The sequence below is a fragment of the Verticillium alfalfae genome, genomic scaffold (assembly GCF_000150825.1).
Source record: "Verticillium alfalfae VaMs.102 supercont1.12 genomic scaffold, whole genome shotgun sequence".
In the NCBI taxonomy this organism is placed as follows: domain Eukaryota; kingdom Fungi; phylum Ascomycota; class Sordariomycetes; order Glomerellales; family Plectosphaerellaceae; genus Verticillium; species Verticillium alfalfae.
The window spans coordinates 1213915-1231071 of NW_003315027.1; the positions used below are offsets into that span (position 1 = coordinate 1213915).

The 17157-nt window shown below is 51.3% G+C and overlaps 8 protein-coding genes across 8 annotated transcripts; 3 read left to right on the plus strand and 5 right to left on the minus strand.

Annotated features, from left to right (window-relative positions):
* Positions 1 to 415: 415 nt before the first annotated feature.
* Positions 416 to 1223, minus strand: VDBG_08615 (conserved hypothetical protein; the record flags this gene model as incomplete). Its single annotated transcript, XM_003001524.1, has 2 exons — positions 416 to 1066; positions 1116 to 1223. The coding sequence occupies 2 exons, from the start codon at positions 1221 to 1223 to the stop codon at positions 416 to 418; spliced, it is 759 nt and encodes a 252-aa protein (XP_003001570.1).
* A 1335-nt stretch (positions 1224 to 2558) lies between these two features.
* On the plus strand, positions 2559 to 4287 carry VDBG_08616 (conserved hypothetical protein; the record flags this gene model as incomplete). The annotated part of the gene is made up of 4 exons (XM_003001525.1): positions 2559 to 2693; positions 2752 to 2822; positions 2872 to 2985; positions 3039 to 4287. 4 exons carry the CDS (start codon positions 2559 to 2561, stop codon positions 4285 to 4287), a joined length of 1569 nt encoding a protein of 522 aa, XP_003001571.1.
* A 598-nt stretch (positions 4288 to 4885) lies between these two features.
* Positions 4886 to 6705, minus strand: VDBG_08617 (maltose permease MAL61; the record flags this gene model as incomplete). Its single annotated transcript, XM_003001526.1, has 2 exons — positions 4886 to 5077; positions 5136 to 6705. The coding sequence occupies 2 exons, from the start codon at positions 6703 to 6705 to the stop codon at positions 4986 to 4988; spliced, it is 1662 nt and encodes a 553-aa protein (XP_003001572.1).
* Positions 6706 to 8406: 1701 nt separating this feature from the next.
* On the minus strand, positions 8407 to 9927 carry VDBG_08618 (conserved hypothetical protein; the record flags this gene model as incomplete). The annotated part of the gene is made up of 1 exon (XM_003001527.1): positions 8407 to 9927. The coding sequence occupies one exon, from the start codon at positions 9925 to 9927 to the stop codon at positions 8407 to 8409; it is 1521 nt and encodes a 506-aa protein (XP_003001573.1).
* A 334-nt stretch (positions 9928 to 10261) lies between these two features.
* On the minus strand, positions 10262 to 11142 carry VDBG_08619 (catechol O-methyltransferase; the record flags this gene model as incomplete). The annotated part of the gene is made up of 2 exons (XM_003001528.1): positions 10262 to 10828; positions 10894 to 11142. 2 exons carry the CDS (start codon positions 11140 to 11142, stop codon positions 10262 to 10264), a joined length of 816 nt encoding a protein of 271 aa, XP_003001574.1.
* Positions 11143 to 12024: 882 nt separating this feature from the next.
* VDBG_08620 (2-epi-5-epi-valiolone synthase) lies at positions 12025 to 13559 on the plus strand (the record flags this gene model as incomplete). The annotated part of the gene is made up of 3 exons (XM_003001529.1): positions 12025 to 12401; positions 12458 to 12898; positions 12953 to 13559. 3 exons carry the CDS (start codon positions 12025 to 12027, stop codon positions 13557 to 13559), a joined length of 1425 nt encoding a protein of 474 aa, XP_003001575.1.
* Positions 13560 to 13986: 427 nt separating this feature from the next.
* Positions 13987 to 14832, minus strand: VDBG_08621 (2,5-diketo-D-gluconic acid reductase A; the record flags this gene model as incomplete). The annotated part of the gene is made up of 2 exons (XM_003001530.1): positions 13987 to 14316; positions 14356 to 14832. The coding sequence occupies 2 exons, from the start codon at positions 14830 to 14832 to the stop codon at positions 13987 to 13989; spliced, it is 807 nt and encodes a 268-aa protein (XP_003001576.1).
* A 1503-nt stretch (positions 14833 to 16335) lies between these two features.
* On the plus strand, positions 16336 to 16922 carry VDBG_08622 (L-aminoadipate-semialdehyde dehydrogenase; the record flags this gene model as incomplete). The annotated part of the gene is made up of 2 exons (XM_003001531.1): positions 16336 to 16849; positions 16888 to 16922. 2 exons carry the CDS (start codon positions 16336 to 16338, stop codon positions 16920 to 16922), a joined length of 549 nt encoding a protein of 182 aa, XP_003001577.1.
* Between the last annotated feature and the right edge of the window lie 235 nt (positions 16923 to 17157).

A 17157-nucleotide genomic window follows, 5' to 3' on the forward strand; every position in this document is an offset into this window, starting at 1 on the left:
CGGACTACCAGACTATCAGGTAACACTGCCGAGGCGAGCGCCAAGCGCATCTGGCGACGATCCGCTCCGTCCCGTGAAGAAGGATGTTCGATGGCCAGAACCACCAGCAATCAGCTCATCGTCAGGGGCCCCAGGGGCTTCATGATTCGATCCGGCATTCCGGTTGGTACGGGGGGACAATCCCTGCGAGCCGCCCAAAAAGTCGGCTGCAACCACGGACATAAACCCTGAATTGGTAATTAGCATATCCACAGTATGTGCGCACGACGGACGATGTTAAACTTTGATCTCTGGGGCAGATCACCTAGGCGCTTCATCACGAGCCAGAATAGAAAACAAAGATCGGCTGAGATTCCTATCAATTTCGGTTATGATGCACATGCCACCCCCACTGCAGGCTGCTTGTTGATGCTTGCTATGCACGTTGGGTATCATATTCGACCCTCCAGACCACTTCCTTGTTGATGATCAACTCTTGACTGCCATTCCTCGAGCTTCGTTCCTCCTCGTCGGGCCTACCATCAGTGTGGTTAATGACCGTAGTTCGTTGAGCCAGTTGATCGGGCCTCCAAGCCTGAGGTCGGGCGCGGTGCTCTGTGTCCACGTCGTCTCTCATCAACCCTGACGACGTGGCGGTGATGCCCCCGACGGCTGATGACGTGGCTTGAGATTTGCTCTTCAATGGCCGCATGGCGTATAAGTTGCTAGATCCGTAGCCGCTAATGTCAAAAGCCACCGGAAGGCCCATCCCAATGGAGAAAGATTTCATGAAGTTCTTCAGGTTAGGAACCGTCGCCGAGATTAGTGACCATAGGATCATCGTCTGTTGGAATAACAGACTACTGTTAACTGCGAACTGGGGCTCATCCGACTCCAAATATTTGTCAAAATATGACAGATGAAAGGCCGAAAGTGCAATAAGTGGGAGGCGGAATGTGAAGGCCAGCACCACCTGACACTTCCGTTCGAACGACATATTAACGGCCCAGCAGAGCTTCACCACAAGAAGCCAGCCGAGGATTTCGGTAAGCATATCAAGGGCTGTGATGGCCAGCCATCGAGCTTTCTAGATATTAATTAGCACATGTATTCAAAATCGCAAGTTATTTCCCTACCTGGTTGGGGCAGAATAAGGCATTCTCAAGCGTCAACAGTGTGTCAGGGCGGCATTTGACCAGCAGGGTAACACATGCCCCAGCTCCCCACAAAGCGCTGATGGCCATGAGGCCAAGACAGATGGATCTGCTCTTCCCCGTCTTTGACCCGATGATACGAAGCACGAGAGCTAGGACAGAACATTTGGCCAAGCTCAGGGCGAGCACACATAGGACCTCGGAAACTAGGAAAGCCTGTTTCGGCAGCTATTAGTATTTCTAATAATATGTTATAGGCGATCATACCTTGGAAGAAAGAGTCCATTGGGTCCCGGAAGTGTTGGAGTTGAATTTACTCAGTCCATTGTTAAGGCCTGCGAAGACAGCAATTGATTGACCCAAGTGCAATGCTGTAGCTGACGCTATGAAGAAGTCATCGAGCCCATACATGCGAAATTTGATGAAAGCCCTGGTAGCCGCCACAAGCGCGCTGTATATCAAGGCCAAGATGGAAACAATCCAGAGTTGGCCCGCATGGTCGTCAAATGCAACTGGAGAAAAACGAGGCCCATCCATGGCCGACAACCGCGAATACTATACTTAAAGAAATTGTAAATTTTTGGACCTCTGGCGTACGTCAACGTAACAGAGGGTCCGCCGAGTTGGGCTATGCGTCTCTTCAAGTACTGAGAAGCCCGATCCTGTCGCTCGGGATGAGGCCCAAAGAAAGAGCTCCTGAATGAGACGCCACTTCCATTCTACTGGCGGACCAATCTCGTGGCTTTTCAACGAGACACGCGCTGATTAGACTTTGGTCTCTCGACAGGGTAGCTCGCTGTTCCGCGAGGCCGGGAGGTGGCGACTTGCCATGTACCATGTATACATGGTATCCAGTCACTACCCTTGGCCGCCGAGCTCCGGTTCTCCAATATCCAACTTTGTAACACTGAAATGACAGTAGAATCATCTTGCGTAACAAAAGTGTCAGCACCCGATCCAGAAGTCGACCTGGAAGCCAGGGTGCCCAGCCCCTGCAGGCAGCAGACGTTCCAGGACCCCTGTTACGGTTCGGCTGCTTCACAAAACGGGCAAAGATGGATTTCTCAGGACTCCACTACCGGCGCTATGCATCCACAAGGCGCCATGCTGGACGCCAACCACACAGCACCAAAGGTTCTATCGCTGGCCAGAGTCCAACACGCCATGCAGCAGCCCAGTTCTGGCCAGAACTGTGATCATCACAACAAGCCGGCATGTTTTTTTTGAGCCAGGATCCTGGTACACTGAGCGTGGGGGACCTGTACATCAGCTTTCAGCCCAGTGCGACCGTCTGCTGCTCCATGACCTCTGGCCATTTCCCCCTTCCCTGCCGTCGTGGTTTCCCCGGGTTCTCCTACTGCTCTGTATATTCGTTTCATTCTTTCGTTGAACAAGTTTGGTTTTTCCTTCTCTATCCAAGAAACTATGTCTGCTGATAAGGAAGATCGTCTGGTGTACGGCTCAGCCGCCGACCTGGACGGCGATGGCATCGACGAGAAGCGTGGCAATGCTCATGATCGGGCGGATATGTATCGCATGGGCAAGAAGCAGGAGATGAACGTAAGCAACAGAAAAGGTAGAACTTCGAGCCTAACAGCTACTAATGAGGGTACCGTAGAGAAATTTTCGCTTCCTATCGATCTTTGGCTTCTCCATGATTCTAATGGCATCGTGGGAGTTCTCTTTGAGGTAAGGTTATTGCTGTCTTGAGGCCTAAAGTAGCTAACATGTCATACAGTGTCTCGACTATCGGCCTCATCAACGGAGGTACGGCTGGCCTCATCTGGATGTACTTTATTTGCTGGGCCGGCTTCATGTTGGTCAATATATCCATGGCTGAAATGGCTTCCATGTTTGTTGCCGCCCAACTCAAATTTTGAAGGTTTTTGTTAACACAATTCTAAGGGCTCCGACAACTGGCGGACAGTACCACTGGGTTTCCGAATTCGCGCCGCCTCAATACCAAAAGTTCATCAGTTACTTGATGGGGTGGATGTGCGTCCTTGGCTGGCAGACGTCTTGCGCGTCCTCGGCATACATTTCTGGCACCCAGATCCAGGGGCTAATGGTCCTGAACTACCCCGATTACGTTCCTCAGCCATGGCATGGTACGCTGCTCACTATTGCTATCGCCGCGTTTTCGGTCCTCTTCAACACGATCTTGGCAAGAAAGCTACCCCTCATTGAAGCTCTTGTGCTCATCATCCATATCTTCGGCTTCTTCGGAATTCTCGTAACGCTTTGGGTCCTGTCTCCTCGGGCCGAGCCAAAGGCCGTCTTCACTGAATTCTTCGACGGCGGGGGCTGGGGAAGCCTAGGTGGGTCTGCTCTCGTCGGCATCACCGCTGGTATCTTGCCTCTGCTTGGTGCCGATGCCGCCGTTCACATGTCGGAGGAGGTGCGTGACGCCGGGCGGACGCTGCCCCGATCCATGATCATGACTACCGTGATCAACGGTGGACTAGGATGGATCATGATCATCACCTACTGCTTCTGCATTGGCGACCTTTTCGAGGTCCTTGAGACCCCGACCGGTTACCCCTTCATGCAGGTTTTCCTCAACTCGACACAGTCGGCAAGCAGCGCCACAGCTATGGCCGTCTTTGTCGTCGCTATGGCCATATTCTCCAATCTCACCATGGTGGCCACTGCCTCACGCCAGCTGTTTGCTTTTGCGCGTGATAACGCCGTACCCCTGAGCCCTTGGTTTGCTAGTGTTCCCGCTGGCTGGGATGTTCCCCTGAACGCCATTTTTACGACTTTCCTCATTTCCAGTCTCCTCTCGCTCATCAACATTGGGTCTGCCGTCGCCCTGAATTCGATTACATCCTTGGCCACAACTTCTCTTCTATCTAGCTATATCTGCTCCATCGGCTGCATGATTTGGAGACGCTGGACCAACAGTCCTCTACTTCCCTCAAAGTTCAGCCTCGGTCGATGGGGTTTAGCTATCAACATTGCCTCTGTTGTGTTTCTCGTTACCATCTTCGTCCTTGCTTTCATGCCGCCAACACCAAACCCCACTCTCGACATGATGAATTGGAATATTCTCATCTACAGTGTCATCGCATTGTTCTCTCTGGCCTACTATCTGGTGCGCGGCAAGCATCAGTACGAAGGTCCTGTAGCTTATGTTAGGACTCTAGCACAGTAGGAACAAGGCGTAAAACCTGGCCTAAGCATTGTTCACGCCTTTGCATACGTACGTAACGAGAGGATAAAAGCTTAGGGACTAAATGAAACCAAATTTAGAAATCAATTCCCGTTCCAAAGAAAGCCTTTGCTGTAGAGAGCCCTTTGAATTATAGCCCCCAAACTTCGACAGTTCCAACCAACACACTGAGCTGGAAAGCCAGGAGGATTATTGAGTCTACCAAGACTGCCGTCCCGATGTCGTGGGCCTCGCAAACGCCGACACCGCTGCTTGACGCAAGTGTTATCATGACTGCAAAGACAATGGTCTCATGCGATTACCATCACCAGCCCGGCCCCTTTTCTCTACAGATCAGCTGTCAACAGAGATTGGGAGGGATGCTTGACCACAAGCAAGTCTTCTAACTCTTTTGCTGTCTAGGCTAATCAGAGAAGTGTATTCGGATCGGAAGCAATTACAGTATTAAAACTTCGTCACCAGACATACATAGCCCACCCATCCAACCCACCAACTGTCAAGGCGTCAATGTTAGAGCAAGGTATCATGTATATCCGAAAGTAATTGCAAAATATGGCATACAGAATTGAGCGGGAAATGTATATGATTGAACAATGCATTAACTGTTCTAATCCACCGCACTTCGAATCAAGAGCACTGCCTGCGTTTCGCTAACGATAAACTCCCACCCCTGTAGAAATCTACTGACGCTTGTCCTCGCGAACCTCAACAACGTCAGCGTCATCCTCCTCCAGCTTGTGGTTGGTCTGGCCGATACCAGCAAGGTCGTAGACTAAGAAAAAGAATGTTAGCAGGGTTACAAGCAGCCATGGGATACATGTTGAACTTACTGTCGATGGGGGTAGTGGCGAACTTTCGGGCAGACACCTTCTTCTGAAAGAGGTAGTCGATATCGGCAAAGCTGCGGTTCCTCGTCTCGGGCAGGCAGAAGAAGATCCAGACAGCCCAAATGAAGCAGAGACCAAAGTAGAGGAGACCAGCCCTAGCTCCCCAGTTCCAAGCATCGCCTCCCTTGTTGAGCATGCGGGGGTTGAGTTGCTGGACACAAATGACACCCGTAACGTAGACGGCGCGGCCGAGGACAAGAGTCTGAGCGCGGACACGGCTGGAGCACATCTCTCCAACAATAACGTAACAGGCGGGACCCAGTGACAGCTTGAAGGTGAGCTGAACGAAGATCAGGATGACAGCAACAGCAATAGGAACGTTGTTAGTCTTGATGAAGCCCAAGATTCCCATAATCAGCATGCAAAGGCCGATGAACGAGGAACCGTAGAGATAGAAGGTACGACGTCCAATACGACCCATCAGAACAATGGCAATAATAGTGCCAACGATGTTGGTCGATTGAATTCCCATGCTGAAGTTGAAAGACTGGTGAGTGGGCATACCACCAGCCCGGAGGAAGACGGCAGCGTAAGCGGTAAGGGCCTGACCGTTGAGAATCTGGACAACCCAGGTCATGCAGGTAATAAGGGTACGGCGTAGGTTGGTGCCGTGGAAGCAGTCCTTGTAACTGGCGCCCTCGGCTTCGATCTTCTCCATCTCGTTCGTGTGCTTCATGAACGCGATGAGCTCGGCCATGGTTTGGTCGGTGTAGTGTCCCTTGCGAGCGAGACGGCGAAGCGACTTCTCAGCCTCATCGACACGGCCACGACGAATCAGGTACCAGGGGCTCTCAGGGGCAAAGAGGCCAACGAAGAACAGGGGCACAACCCAGATCCACTGCAGGCCATATGGCACACGCCATCCAGCATCTCCTGGCAGGTCGAGAGAGCCACGAAGCACACCTGCAGCAAGGAAAGATCCGGCACCCCAGCACATGGAAACCCAGGCAGTGAGGTATCCACGGATAGCGGCGGGGCAAATCTCGGCAGCGTAGGCAGTTGTCAGAGTCTGGAAGATACCCCAGGGAATGCCGCAGAGAATGTTACCCGCGAGGAGCATCTCAACGTTCGTAGCGAAGAACAGGCAGAAGATCGTGGCGCCCATGGCGACCATGGCTCCCATGTAAACCTTGCGCGAACCGAATCGAGACTGGAGCCAACCGTTGATGAGGAGGCCGACAATGGTGCCGGCATTGTTACCGTTGCCGATAGCCGCCTGCCAGGTCGAAGAGATGTGGTTCTCACCAGCCTCGTTGGGCCAGCCGAACCTCTTGAGGTAGGCAGGATGGGCGAAGAAGTTGTTGATAAGGCCGACATCCATACCTTCCATGACCAAAGCCAGACTCAGCAGACCACTGTAGATGACCGCGGGCCCGTAACGGGAGAAGAGCTCCTTGCGCGACAGGTTGGCTTCTTCGTCACTCGTCTTGTGTGCGGCCTCGATGAGAGCCAGGTCGGGGTTGTACACGCCATTCTCGGCGTGGGCGAGTCCGGGTTGCTCCTTCTCAGACATGTTGTCGGTTTGTGTATTGGTTGGCGACGCGAGTTGAGGTGAAGGGGTGAAGAACAGAGGCAGTCTGACGGGAGGGAAAGGCCTTCAAGATAAACATGTTCGCCATGTGGAGCAGATCACCAGGGCGTCCGCTCCCACATGGCCCCCATGGGGTCCACGAATCAGCCTCCCCTTCAGTCCATCTCCTTCTCCCCGCATTGTCCCCCCGCGGGGGTGTCCCACGAATCACTTTTGCCCCAGCTTCGGGCCCAATTCCTTCGAAAAACCGGATATGGTAGCCGCGTTGGGTTTGGTTGACACCACACTCGGCCGTCGCGTCAGAGCCTCCCGAGTCAAGACCCAACATGCTTGGCACTACTGGCCAGTAGGCGTTAGCCTTCATAAACTGCTGTTTGACTTCCAGTCGTGATTGGCATGGCCCCACTGCGGACCTGTGGCACAGCCCCGGCACGTTGCCTGTTTCAATCGATGGCCCATCACAGTTGCAGGCGAGCAATCCACCCGAGACAACCTTCATCTCATACGCCAAGACTCAATTGACCTTATTGCAGCACGGCGAGATTGCCAGGCCTGGATTGGCGGCATGGCATAATGCTTCGCGCCGGGTCATCAGTTGTCTGTCGGCACTCGTTCGTCCGATGGGCTGTCACGTTCGTAGTGTGGACCACCAATTGCACTTGCAGTCTAATCGTCGCAGCCGGCTACCTTGCTCATCCAGCATATCGCATCAACAGACATAGAAGGTTTACGAACTGCTGCATAATGGCTCTCGAATACTTGCAATCAAGCCCTCAATTATTGCCAAATCGCTCCTTTGGAAGATGGCAGGTCTTTGGTCACGGCCCTCGCCTGGGCCCGCACCAACACCCATCTGCTCGGCTCTGCCAAGCTCGGTCCGCGTCTTTAATCAGCGAACAGGCTGCATGTGGCGGCGATGGACGCGCTTTCGGGCCACCTCGCACGCGTCGAATCCTGCCGACGGCGATTTCACCCTTGGCGTATTGCCTTGGCGTGCGGGCACTTGATCGGTACAACATGTGCTGGCTCGGCACGGCCGGCAACGACCTGGTATGCAGCCTACTGAGCTGACACAGCCCGCTTATTATGGTCTTACAGGTAGTACCATTTAGGTACGGCGAGATCTCTTTCGTGACTTTTGCTTGCCTGTCAAGTGGGTCGTTGCCATTGGGTCGGGACAGCTGATGGACAACTTGGTTTCCATGTGTTGTCGTGACTCGTGACATGCCAAATGCAAATTGCCACCATGTTCCAGGCCGCATCACGTGGCACATTCAGAAAGTGTCTCGTCTCATCAAGCAAGCATCAAGCAAGCTTGACATTGTCATTGAGGTCCAAATAGCGGCATATTACCCACCAGCGGGCCCTGTCCCCAGGCCCAGGTCCAGTCGAATGCGCCGAACCCAATGTCCATGAACGGTGAATCGAATTGTCGAACGACTGACGTAACAACACCCCAAGTTAGCGCCCCGGTCTCGGAACGCGCGACGTTCTTGATGATTCACACAACCGCTGTGCGGAAAGAGGCACTCCAACAGTCGCCTCGCTACCGAAAAGGCTGAACAAGATGTCAGAACCATGCACAAGTTTGCCCTCCAAGCCGTCTGAAGCCGCGGCGCAGGACGTTGATGCGCTGGACGTCGATACCGGTTGAGCAGACGGAGTTCGATGAAAGCTTGAAGCTTATGCCGCCTTGAATACTTTGCCGGTACTGACGTTGATCATTTGCCAACGTGCTGTTCTCAAAGACCAGGCAAACTGGACGGGCCAGTACACGTGATAGAGCCACCAAAATGGCCATGGGTCACTTACCTCGAAGGTTGCATCCTTCCAGTGGCAAAGGTGATGCCAAAACTTGCACCACGACTGCTGAATTGAGGTATCACCGCCGTTGGGCATGAGTAGTGCTCGAATGGTGGGCAAGATAGCGAGCTCGACCAAGTCCTGGCCCAACCAATAGTACTTTCGATAAGTTCTAGGATACCGAGGCTCCACCGGCTGGTGAGCCACATCTGGCTCCAGTACACTTAGATAATCTTCTACCAGCCCTGGTGTTTCGTTGAAGAGTACAACGGCCGTGTGTACCCTTGGATTGCACTCTATCGGGTAAATCTCCGCATGCTGGTCTTCCTCTAGATTACTGCTGGCTTTCGACCTGACGATGAAGTCGAAGCTCAAGTGCCCCGTCCAATCCGTGGAGTCCTTCTCAATGATCGATCTCGTGAAGTGCAGCATTTTCTGGCTGAGATGTGACGATGGTGATAGTGCCGAGTAGTGCATCAGGACGCTTGCAGAAGGACAAGCAACGAAGGCACGAATTTGGCCTCGAATCACCAGAGCATGTGTGCAGTACTCCCTGCCCTGAATGTATTCTTGGACTTGGAAAGACGGAACCCGATTTCCATTCTTGAATGGGATCGTGTTGATCGCCTGTATTGTGTCTTGCTCGATATCCCGGGGCACCAAAGCCATGTCGAAGCGAGCAATGTCGTTGACATCAACCGGTTTGACCAGGTATTGCGTACCGCCGGATATGCTGAGTGACAAGCCGCCTCGAGCTGATAGAAACTCGACAAGTTCTGCAGCGCTTGAGACAGTTTTCGTTTCCGGAGCCCTGAGACCGATTGAATGAACATGGTTCATAAACAACGCCTTGTTGTGCAGCATTTTGACTTGGGTCTCTTGCAGTTGAATAACCCTCGTATTGGTACAGGTCTCAATAAGCTGCTGAGCCTGTGCATCTTGTATGGCCGCGTTGACGTCTGACACTGATACCCAGAGATCGACCTTCTCTGCTGTGATGATCTGCAATAGCGAGGTTACGTACGCCGTCGTGTGAGCGCTGAGAGGCTCAAGCTCCGTGTCGCACGGCTCGGGAAGGACATAAAACTGGCTAAGAGCCACGGAAACCCTTGCCGGTGATAGTCGGTGCGTGTCTGCCCCTACGACTCGATGGCCCTGACTGTGAAATAATCTAGCCGTCGAGAGGCCTTTATTCATGTTGACACCAGTAACCAGGATGGTCTTGGCGACTTCTGGCGCCCCACGTTTTGGGTTCAGCCATGTTGACAAAATCGTGTACACCTGGCACACCAGAACGACAAGACTGGTGAACGGCAGGAACGTTAGGCTCAGGCAGAGGAGGGATATGTTCTTAATGACGTGCCGGATCATCGGCGTCACTGATTTGTGATGAAGACCCATTGACGATGCACTGTTTACTGGAGGATGAGGTAGAACGTGAGAGTGGCACCATCTGAAGGAACGCTTGTACTTGGCCCAGGTAATAACGGCCACAGAGCCTACAATTTCTTTTCCAGAGAGGGGAAGTGCGCGTCATAGACATGCAGCTTTCGCAAATCTAGGCAATGCTCTGCACCTTGGTCGAACTGCATGCGCATTTGTGATCTTGGCAACATTTTGGCACATGGGTTGTTTGTCCGATTGATTAACTTCCTAATCGCTTATCAATCCCGCTTTCACACTTTTCCGCTTTCATGCTTCCACGCTCACGACGTGTCTTTCCCAACACATTTAGTTATCTCCACACCATCCTAAAAGTCCGCAAATGAGCCAGTTTCCATAGTACAAGGTAAAATAGACTCACAGGTATTCCAGTAGGCTCAAAGCTATGGATGAGCTCACTCTGGTATATGAGACTAGGATCACCACGTGCCGCAGCGTCCTCCATCATTCTGTTGCGCGCCGCTTGTTGCTTGTCTTCCACTGTGCTCCTCACATACTCTAGGTATGGCGGGTTGCCCGGCTTGATGACGTTGTCCGCGGCCAGTACGCTGCCAGGGCGGACCAAACGCAAGCTTTCGCAGGTCTTCAAATCCGGGAGGTAAGCTGGCTTAATGTGATCCAGAAATAAGAGATCGATGGATTCCAGAATGCCACTGGAATGCAGTCTCTTGAGAGTAACATCTGCCGAGCCAACATGGATTTCCACGATGGAGCTCAACCCTGCCAGCTCGACCATGGACCTTGCGACAGCGGCAAAATCGGGATTCTTCTCGATGCAAATGAAACGCTCCCCACCTGCGTTACGCATGGCATCGGCAAATAAGACTGCCGAATAGCCTACATAGCCTCCAAGTTCGACCTATTGCAGTGTCGCAGTTAGTGACCACTAATGTGCATCAGGAATTCAATATCGGCTTCGCTTACCATTATTTTCGGCTTCAGGCTGGCGATCAAGTCGGCAACGATGGCGCCTTTCTCAGACCCAATGTTCATAAGATACTTACGCTGCCTGCCAAATTCGTCGATGGCTGCCAGAACCTCCTGAGGCGATCCTTTCAATCTCTCAAGACTCGGGTGAGAACACACGTAGCGCTGAAGCTCGACCTCGCGTCCATCGTTGAAATATACGTCCTCTTGCTCGGCATAGGCCTTGGAGGAATCGAAAACGGCCATACTTTCGGCTGAAAAGTCGCAAATTGTAAGTAGTACGATTTCTCGAGAACCAAGTGATAACGCAAACAAGGCCGAAGTACCCAAATCAGGAGAAGGAGATGCGAGACGAGGTTTCGATTCAATACGAAAAAGACAAAAAGAGAACAACCCAATCAATCCAGAAAACAATGGGAATTCCCTTCACCGCCGATGCGAATTGCAGAAAACATTGTGATTCTACAAATTCGATGACGCGTATACATGCAGATTTGCATCCGTCCAACATGGGCAAAACATATCCATGGGCAATAAGCACGTTCACCTTGACGCGCGATGATTCATCAAGGTCATATTCTGCTCCTACTTCGGCAAGGCTGCGGGTCAAAGATGCGGGAAGATCGATCTAGACAATCTGGTCGGAGTTCCATCGAATCAACTGCCGCAAGCGTCCCCATGCCCAGAGTTGGGGTGATGTCACAATTGCATACACCGCGAGACTCCCCGTATAGCTTGAGCGAGCTGAATGCAGATCTACTGCGGGGTTGCACCAATAAACACGCCATCGCGGGTGTGCCTTCAGGTACCAGATGGGCTGTACACGCTACCCTAAGGATTCGAGCTTGCACCCGATCTACTAGGGAGTTTTTTTTGTGCCAACAATGTGAAATTTATTGAGTTTCGCTTTAGTCGCCCTTGCATTTGTAGTGACTCATTGGGATTCGTACTTGTTAAGATCATGATGCATCATTGTCTAGCTTCAATGTAAAGATGGTCGATGACATGAGCAGGGGTAGTTACAACGACAGCGCCTATATAAAGCCTGATCAATCGTGCTCCTTTCCCGGGATAAATCTCTCAGCCCTACAACAAAACAATCTACAGCTGCTACAGTGTACCGCCACAATGTCGGATATGAATGCGTCAGTCACGGAGAATGCCAATGGCTTCCAGGTCTGTGGCTACGAAAAGATTGAGTATGATTTTGAGTTTCTTGACGGTGTTTTCGACACGGCAAACGGTAATCTTGCAAACTGCTACCGGGTTTGGAATCGATGCCTCGCCGTTATGGACCACAACATTCACACATTGTATGGCGAACGCATCGAAGGCTACTTTGCCCACCACGGTCTCGAGCTTAGGATTCACAAGACTATGATTGGCGAGAAGGCCAAGAATATGGAGACTCTTCTTGCCATCGTGGACACCATGACCGACTTCGGGATCTACAGAAAGGAACCTGTACTGGTCGTCGGAGGTGGCCTCGTGACTGATGTGGCTGGGTGAGCACGCAGCGCTATGCTTTCCAACCTGTGTGATTACTGACCTTTGCTGCCAGCTTTGCATGCGCAGCATACCGAAGAAACACAAACTACATTCGCATTCCTACCACTGTCATTGGCCTCATTGATGCTTCCGTCAGCATTAAAGTAGCTGTCAATTACGGACAATACAAGAACAGGTTGGGAGCATACCACGCTCCCATGCACACGTTCCTCGACTTTACTTTCCTCCGCACGTTGCCTATCTCACAGATTCGCAATGGATTTGCCGAGCTGATTAAGATCTCATCTTGTGCTCACAAGGATACGTATGACTTGCTAGAGAAGCATTGTGAAGATCTCATCAACACAGGCTTTGGACGAGCAGATGGCGCCTCGAAAGAGCTCATTGCCACCGCCGATAAGATCTGTCGTGCTGGCATATTCGAAATGTTGAAACTTGAGTCCCCCAACCTTCACGAGATTATGCTCGACCGAGTTATTGCATATGGTCACACGTCAGCTAAGCTTCTTATGTCTCTTATTCGACGTTCAACCTAACACCTCAGCAGTTGGTCCCCGTTGCACGAGCTTGTACCCGAGCCGCCTCTACGCCATGGCCACGCCATCTCCATCGATATGGCCTACTCGGCAACTCTTTCTCGTTTACGAGGGCTTATCACTGCCGAGGAGCATATGAGACTGCTGATGCTCTTCTCTCGAGCGGGGCTGTCAATGGATCATCCTCAGTTTGACACCGCCGTACTCGAAAAAGCTACAGCTGCCATCCTCAAGACCCGAGATGGCAAGCTTCGCGCCGCTGTACCTGTTACCCCCATGGGAACCTGCGTCTTCCTCAACGATGTTTCGAAGGAAGAACTGGCAGCTGCACTTGAAAGTCACAAGGCCTTGATGAATAAGTTTGCCCGGCGAGGTGCGGGTATTGACGCTTTCGTGGACGCCAGTGACACCGGATATACTGTTCAAGGAGAGACGACAACGTTGTCGAATGGCCGTGCGCCTGCTGCTGTCGACTTTGTGGCAGATGAACAAAAGTTGAATGGCAATGGCAATCTGTCATCTGATGGATTCAAGTCAGGTTCTAACCATGGAACAGCTATGGACGGCTTGATTGATCAGAGACAGGCAATCAAGGTCGTAGATGGTGGCTCTTCTTGACATGGCCCAATGGCTTGATTCTCCATTATAAAATATATGTATTTTCCCCCATACACTTTGTTGAACTTTTTTCCATTCGGGGAGTGGCATAGCAATGAGTAACATGTTGTGTGATATCTTGCGTCTGGGTGCTGACGTTGTAGACATTCTTAGGATGAAAGATCTAGACTAGGCAGATCGCCGCCCTGAGCTGCGTGCGTACAAAAAAGGACAAATTTCCGCACATAATATATAGCCCGAGAATGAATGCTGATATTGAGTGAGGTCACACGGAAGATGTTAATAATGAGGCTCCAATAACTATGACAGTGCGATATGAAGGGTTGGCTAATCATCAAAGCTCCCAGGTCAAAAACTCCAAAATGTAATTGCTGTGCATGAAGATAAATAACCCATTTCATCCGGTCCATCTGCTGACGACCCAGGTTCAGTTATCAACGGCCTGAACAAGAGCACCCGCTCGACCTTGATCAAGGCCATCCAGTCCAACCATATCATCATTATCGAGTGTGAACTGGACAGTGAAGTTTGCCTCAATCCTGGCTGGATTGTCGCTTTTGGGAAGAGGTACCCAGCCTTTCTGCAAGCTGTATTTGATTAAAATCTGACCTGGTGCAACATCGTGCTTTTCGGCGACACGTTGCAAGGTGACATCATCAAATCTCTGGCCTCTTGCCAAGGGGCAATACGCTTGAACAGTGATACCATGATCGTTGCAATAGGACACAATTTCTTTTTGCTGAAGCCAAGGATGTAGCTGTCACGGCTTTAGCGTTATGACATACATCGAGGGAACACATAGTAAATTCACCTCGATTTGATTGACTTGCGGCGGCCAAATCTTCGCGGTTTTTTTAAGACCCTCGATGTGCTGGATGCCAAAATTGCTGACACCTATACTCTTTGCCTTGCCTTCCGTATGAAGTCTCTCGAGGACCTGCCACAGAGTTTGTCTTTGGGACTCCCCGCAGTTTGGACTGTGTATCAGAAACAGATCCACGTATCCTTCATTTGGGTCAAGGTTCGAAATGCTCTCCACACATTTACGGTAGCTCTCGTCAAAGGAGGGACCGGCTGTGAGAATCTTGGTGGTCAGAAACAGCAATGAGCGAGGAATGCCGGACTGCTGCACCGCACGCCCAACCTCCCTCTCGTTTCCATAATATTGGGCAGTGTCAATATGGCGATAGCCGATATCAAGAGCCTTCAAACACGATCGTGTGCATACTTCAGGAGGAGAGAGATAAACGCCGAATCCAAGTTGCGGCATCATCGTTCCGCTCAGAAGGGTGACAGCCTCTGTTGTCGGCATGATCGGCATGTGTTGGGGAGTGCGGTGTGAGGGCTGGCGTTTAGAACAAGCTATATGACTTTCGCGTAAAAATTGTCTTCCCACACAGTATAGGGAAAATGTCTCAATCGTAGGTAGAGGAAAGTAATTGCCCAGGAAATAAGATTGGGATGTGGTGTAAACTTAACAGCAGATGCTACTAAATCCATGACGCGTATAAATGAGTTGAATAACAGGTCCAAGTTGGGCCGACATGCATCATATCGCTCAGCGATCAGATGCATGCAGTCATGACGCGTGTATTGCAGCATTGATCCGTCATCCTCTTAAGCGCATGCAACCAACACCAACAGCCAAGTCATGATGCAAATTTCCTGGAGAGATTGTGTCGAAAGCCCGAATGTCATCGCGCCTTCCTAAAATAATATTCTTTTTAGTTCTCGCCATCCCCACGCTGTCGAGAATCTCTCCAAATTCAACCAACATGTATCATCCGGCGCCAAACTACTTCACTTGCACCCTTGGGCAGGCCTACTTGCTTAAGCAAGATGCTCAGTCTCTTCCGTCTTTCACAACAATCACTGATATGATTGACAAACAAGCTAGCAACTTTCCCGATGTGCCAGCTCTAGGGCTCGCTGCATGCACTGAAGAAACAGGGAACATCCACGGTAACCTCCCCTGTGTACGGGCCAGATCAACCTGGAGGTCAGGTGGCAATCAGCTGAGCTCAAATAGGTTCTTGCCTCATAACCTTCCGCCATTTACGTGATCGCTCGGTACTCGCAGCCCGGGCATTGCGGCCACTTCTGAGCTCGTGCAACCGAACAGTTGCGCTGCTGTCTACTAGCGATCTGAACTTCGTGGCAGTCTGGGCAGGCTTGATTCGTCTTGGATACAGTGTGCTGCTTTTGGCGTAAGCTTGATCGTGCGGAATCGAACTATTCACTATCTTTAACAGTTTGTAGGCCACAGTCAAAGTCGCAGTCCATCGAACATCTTTGCAACGAATTAGACATCAATTGCATACTAGCAAACACACCCCACACTTCGATAAGCTTCAAGCTCGGGGTCAATGTTCAGGTAATGAAGATACCACAATTTTCGATGCTCTCAGAGGCCCAACTCCAAGCTGAAGGGTCGGATCTGGAAACTGAATTCGGGGATCGCGACCCACCATTCTACTTCCATACCTCGGGTACATCAAAGGGATTGCCAAAGCCCATACCACAAGCAAGCAGTATTGTGAGTGCCTTGCCTCGTCTAGGCACTGCAAGTCAGCCGGCCACCTTCTCCACTACACCTCTGTATCATGGTGGGCTCATCGACTGTCTCCGATGCTGGAGCAGCGGCGCAATGCTCCGGTTATTCCCCGAAGCTGAGCTCCCAGTCACAGCTGGAAATATTGTGCGTTCGATTGACGCTTGTCGTAAATCCTGCACAATTCCTATCCAGTACTTTTCTTCGGTTCCGTACGTGTTGCAAATGCTGGCAGAAGACGACTGCGGCATTCGAACGCTACAAAGTATGAAGCTGGTCGGCGTGGGCGGTGCCGCTTTGGCGACCGTTATTGGCGACAGACTCGTTGCAAAAGGTGTTAACCTTTTGTCTCGTTTTGGCAGCGCCGAGTGCGGATTCCTGGCCTCATCACATCGAGACTATCCTTTCGACAAAGAATGGCAATACCTACGGTTTGGTGATGTCAAGGATTTTGTCAAGTTTGAAGGCCGGCACGATGACCTAGCAGAGCTTGTGGTTAAGCCTACCTGGCCCTCGAAAGCCAAGACAAACTTGGACGACGGCTCGTACGCCACATCTGATTTGTTCTCACGCCATAAGTCTCTCCCCGATACCTGGATGTATCACAGCAGATTGGACGCTCAGGTAGTTCTATCGAACGGCAAAAAGTTCGACCCATCGACAACGGAGCTTGACATCTTGGCGAGTTTACCACAGCTGCGGGACGTCTATATCTTCGGCGATGGACGTCCACAGCCTGGTATGTTGATATTTCCTTACAGAAGCCTTGCTCCAAAGAACCAAATTATTGCCGATGTGTGGCCAGAGATTGAAAGAGTCAACTCCACGCTTCCCATCCATGGTCAGATTGCCCTGTCAATGATAGTCGTGATCCATCTCGGCCAGGATGAAGTTATGCTTGAAAAGAGCAGTAAGGGAACGACTTTACGACAGCAAGCCGAGAAGAGGTATAGTGCGACCATAGAGTCTGCCTACGAACTGAAAGACCACGACCGTAAAAGCTCTCATATGGTGAAAGATTCCGATCTATTTCTGGCCACTATGCGA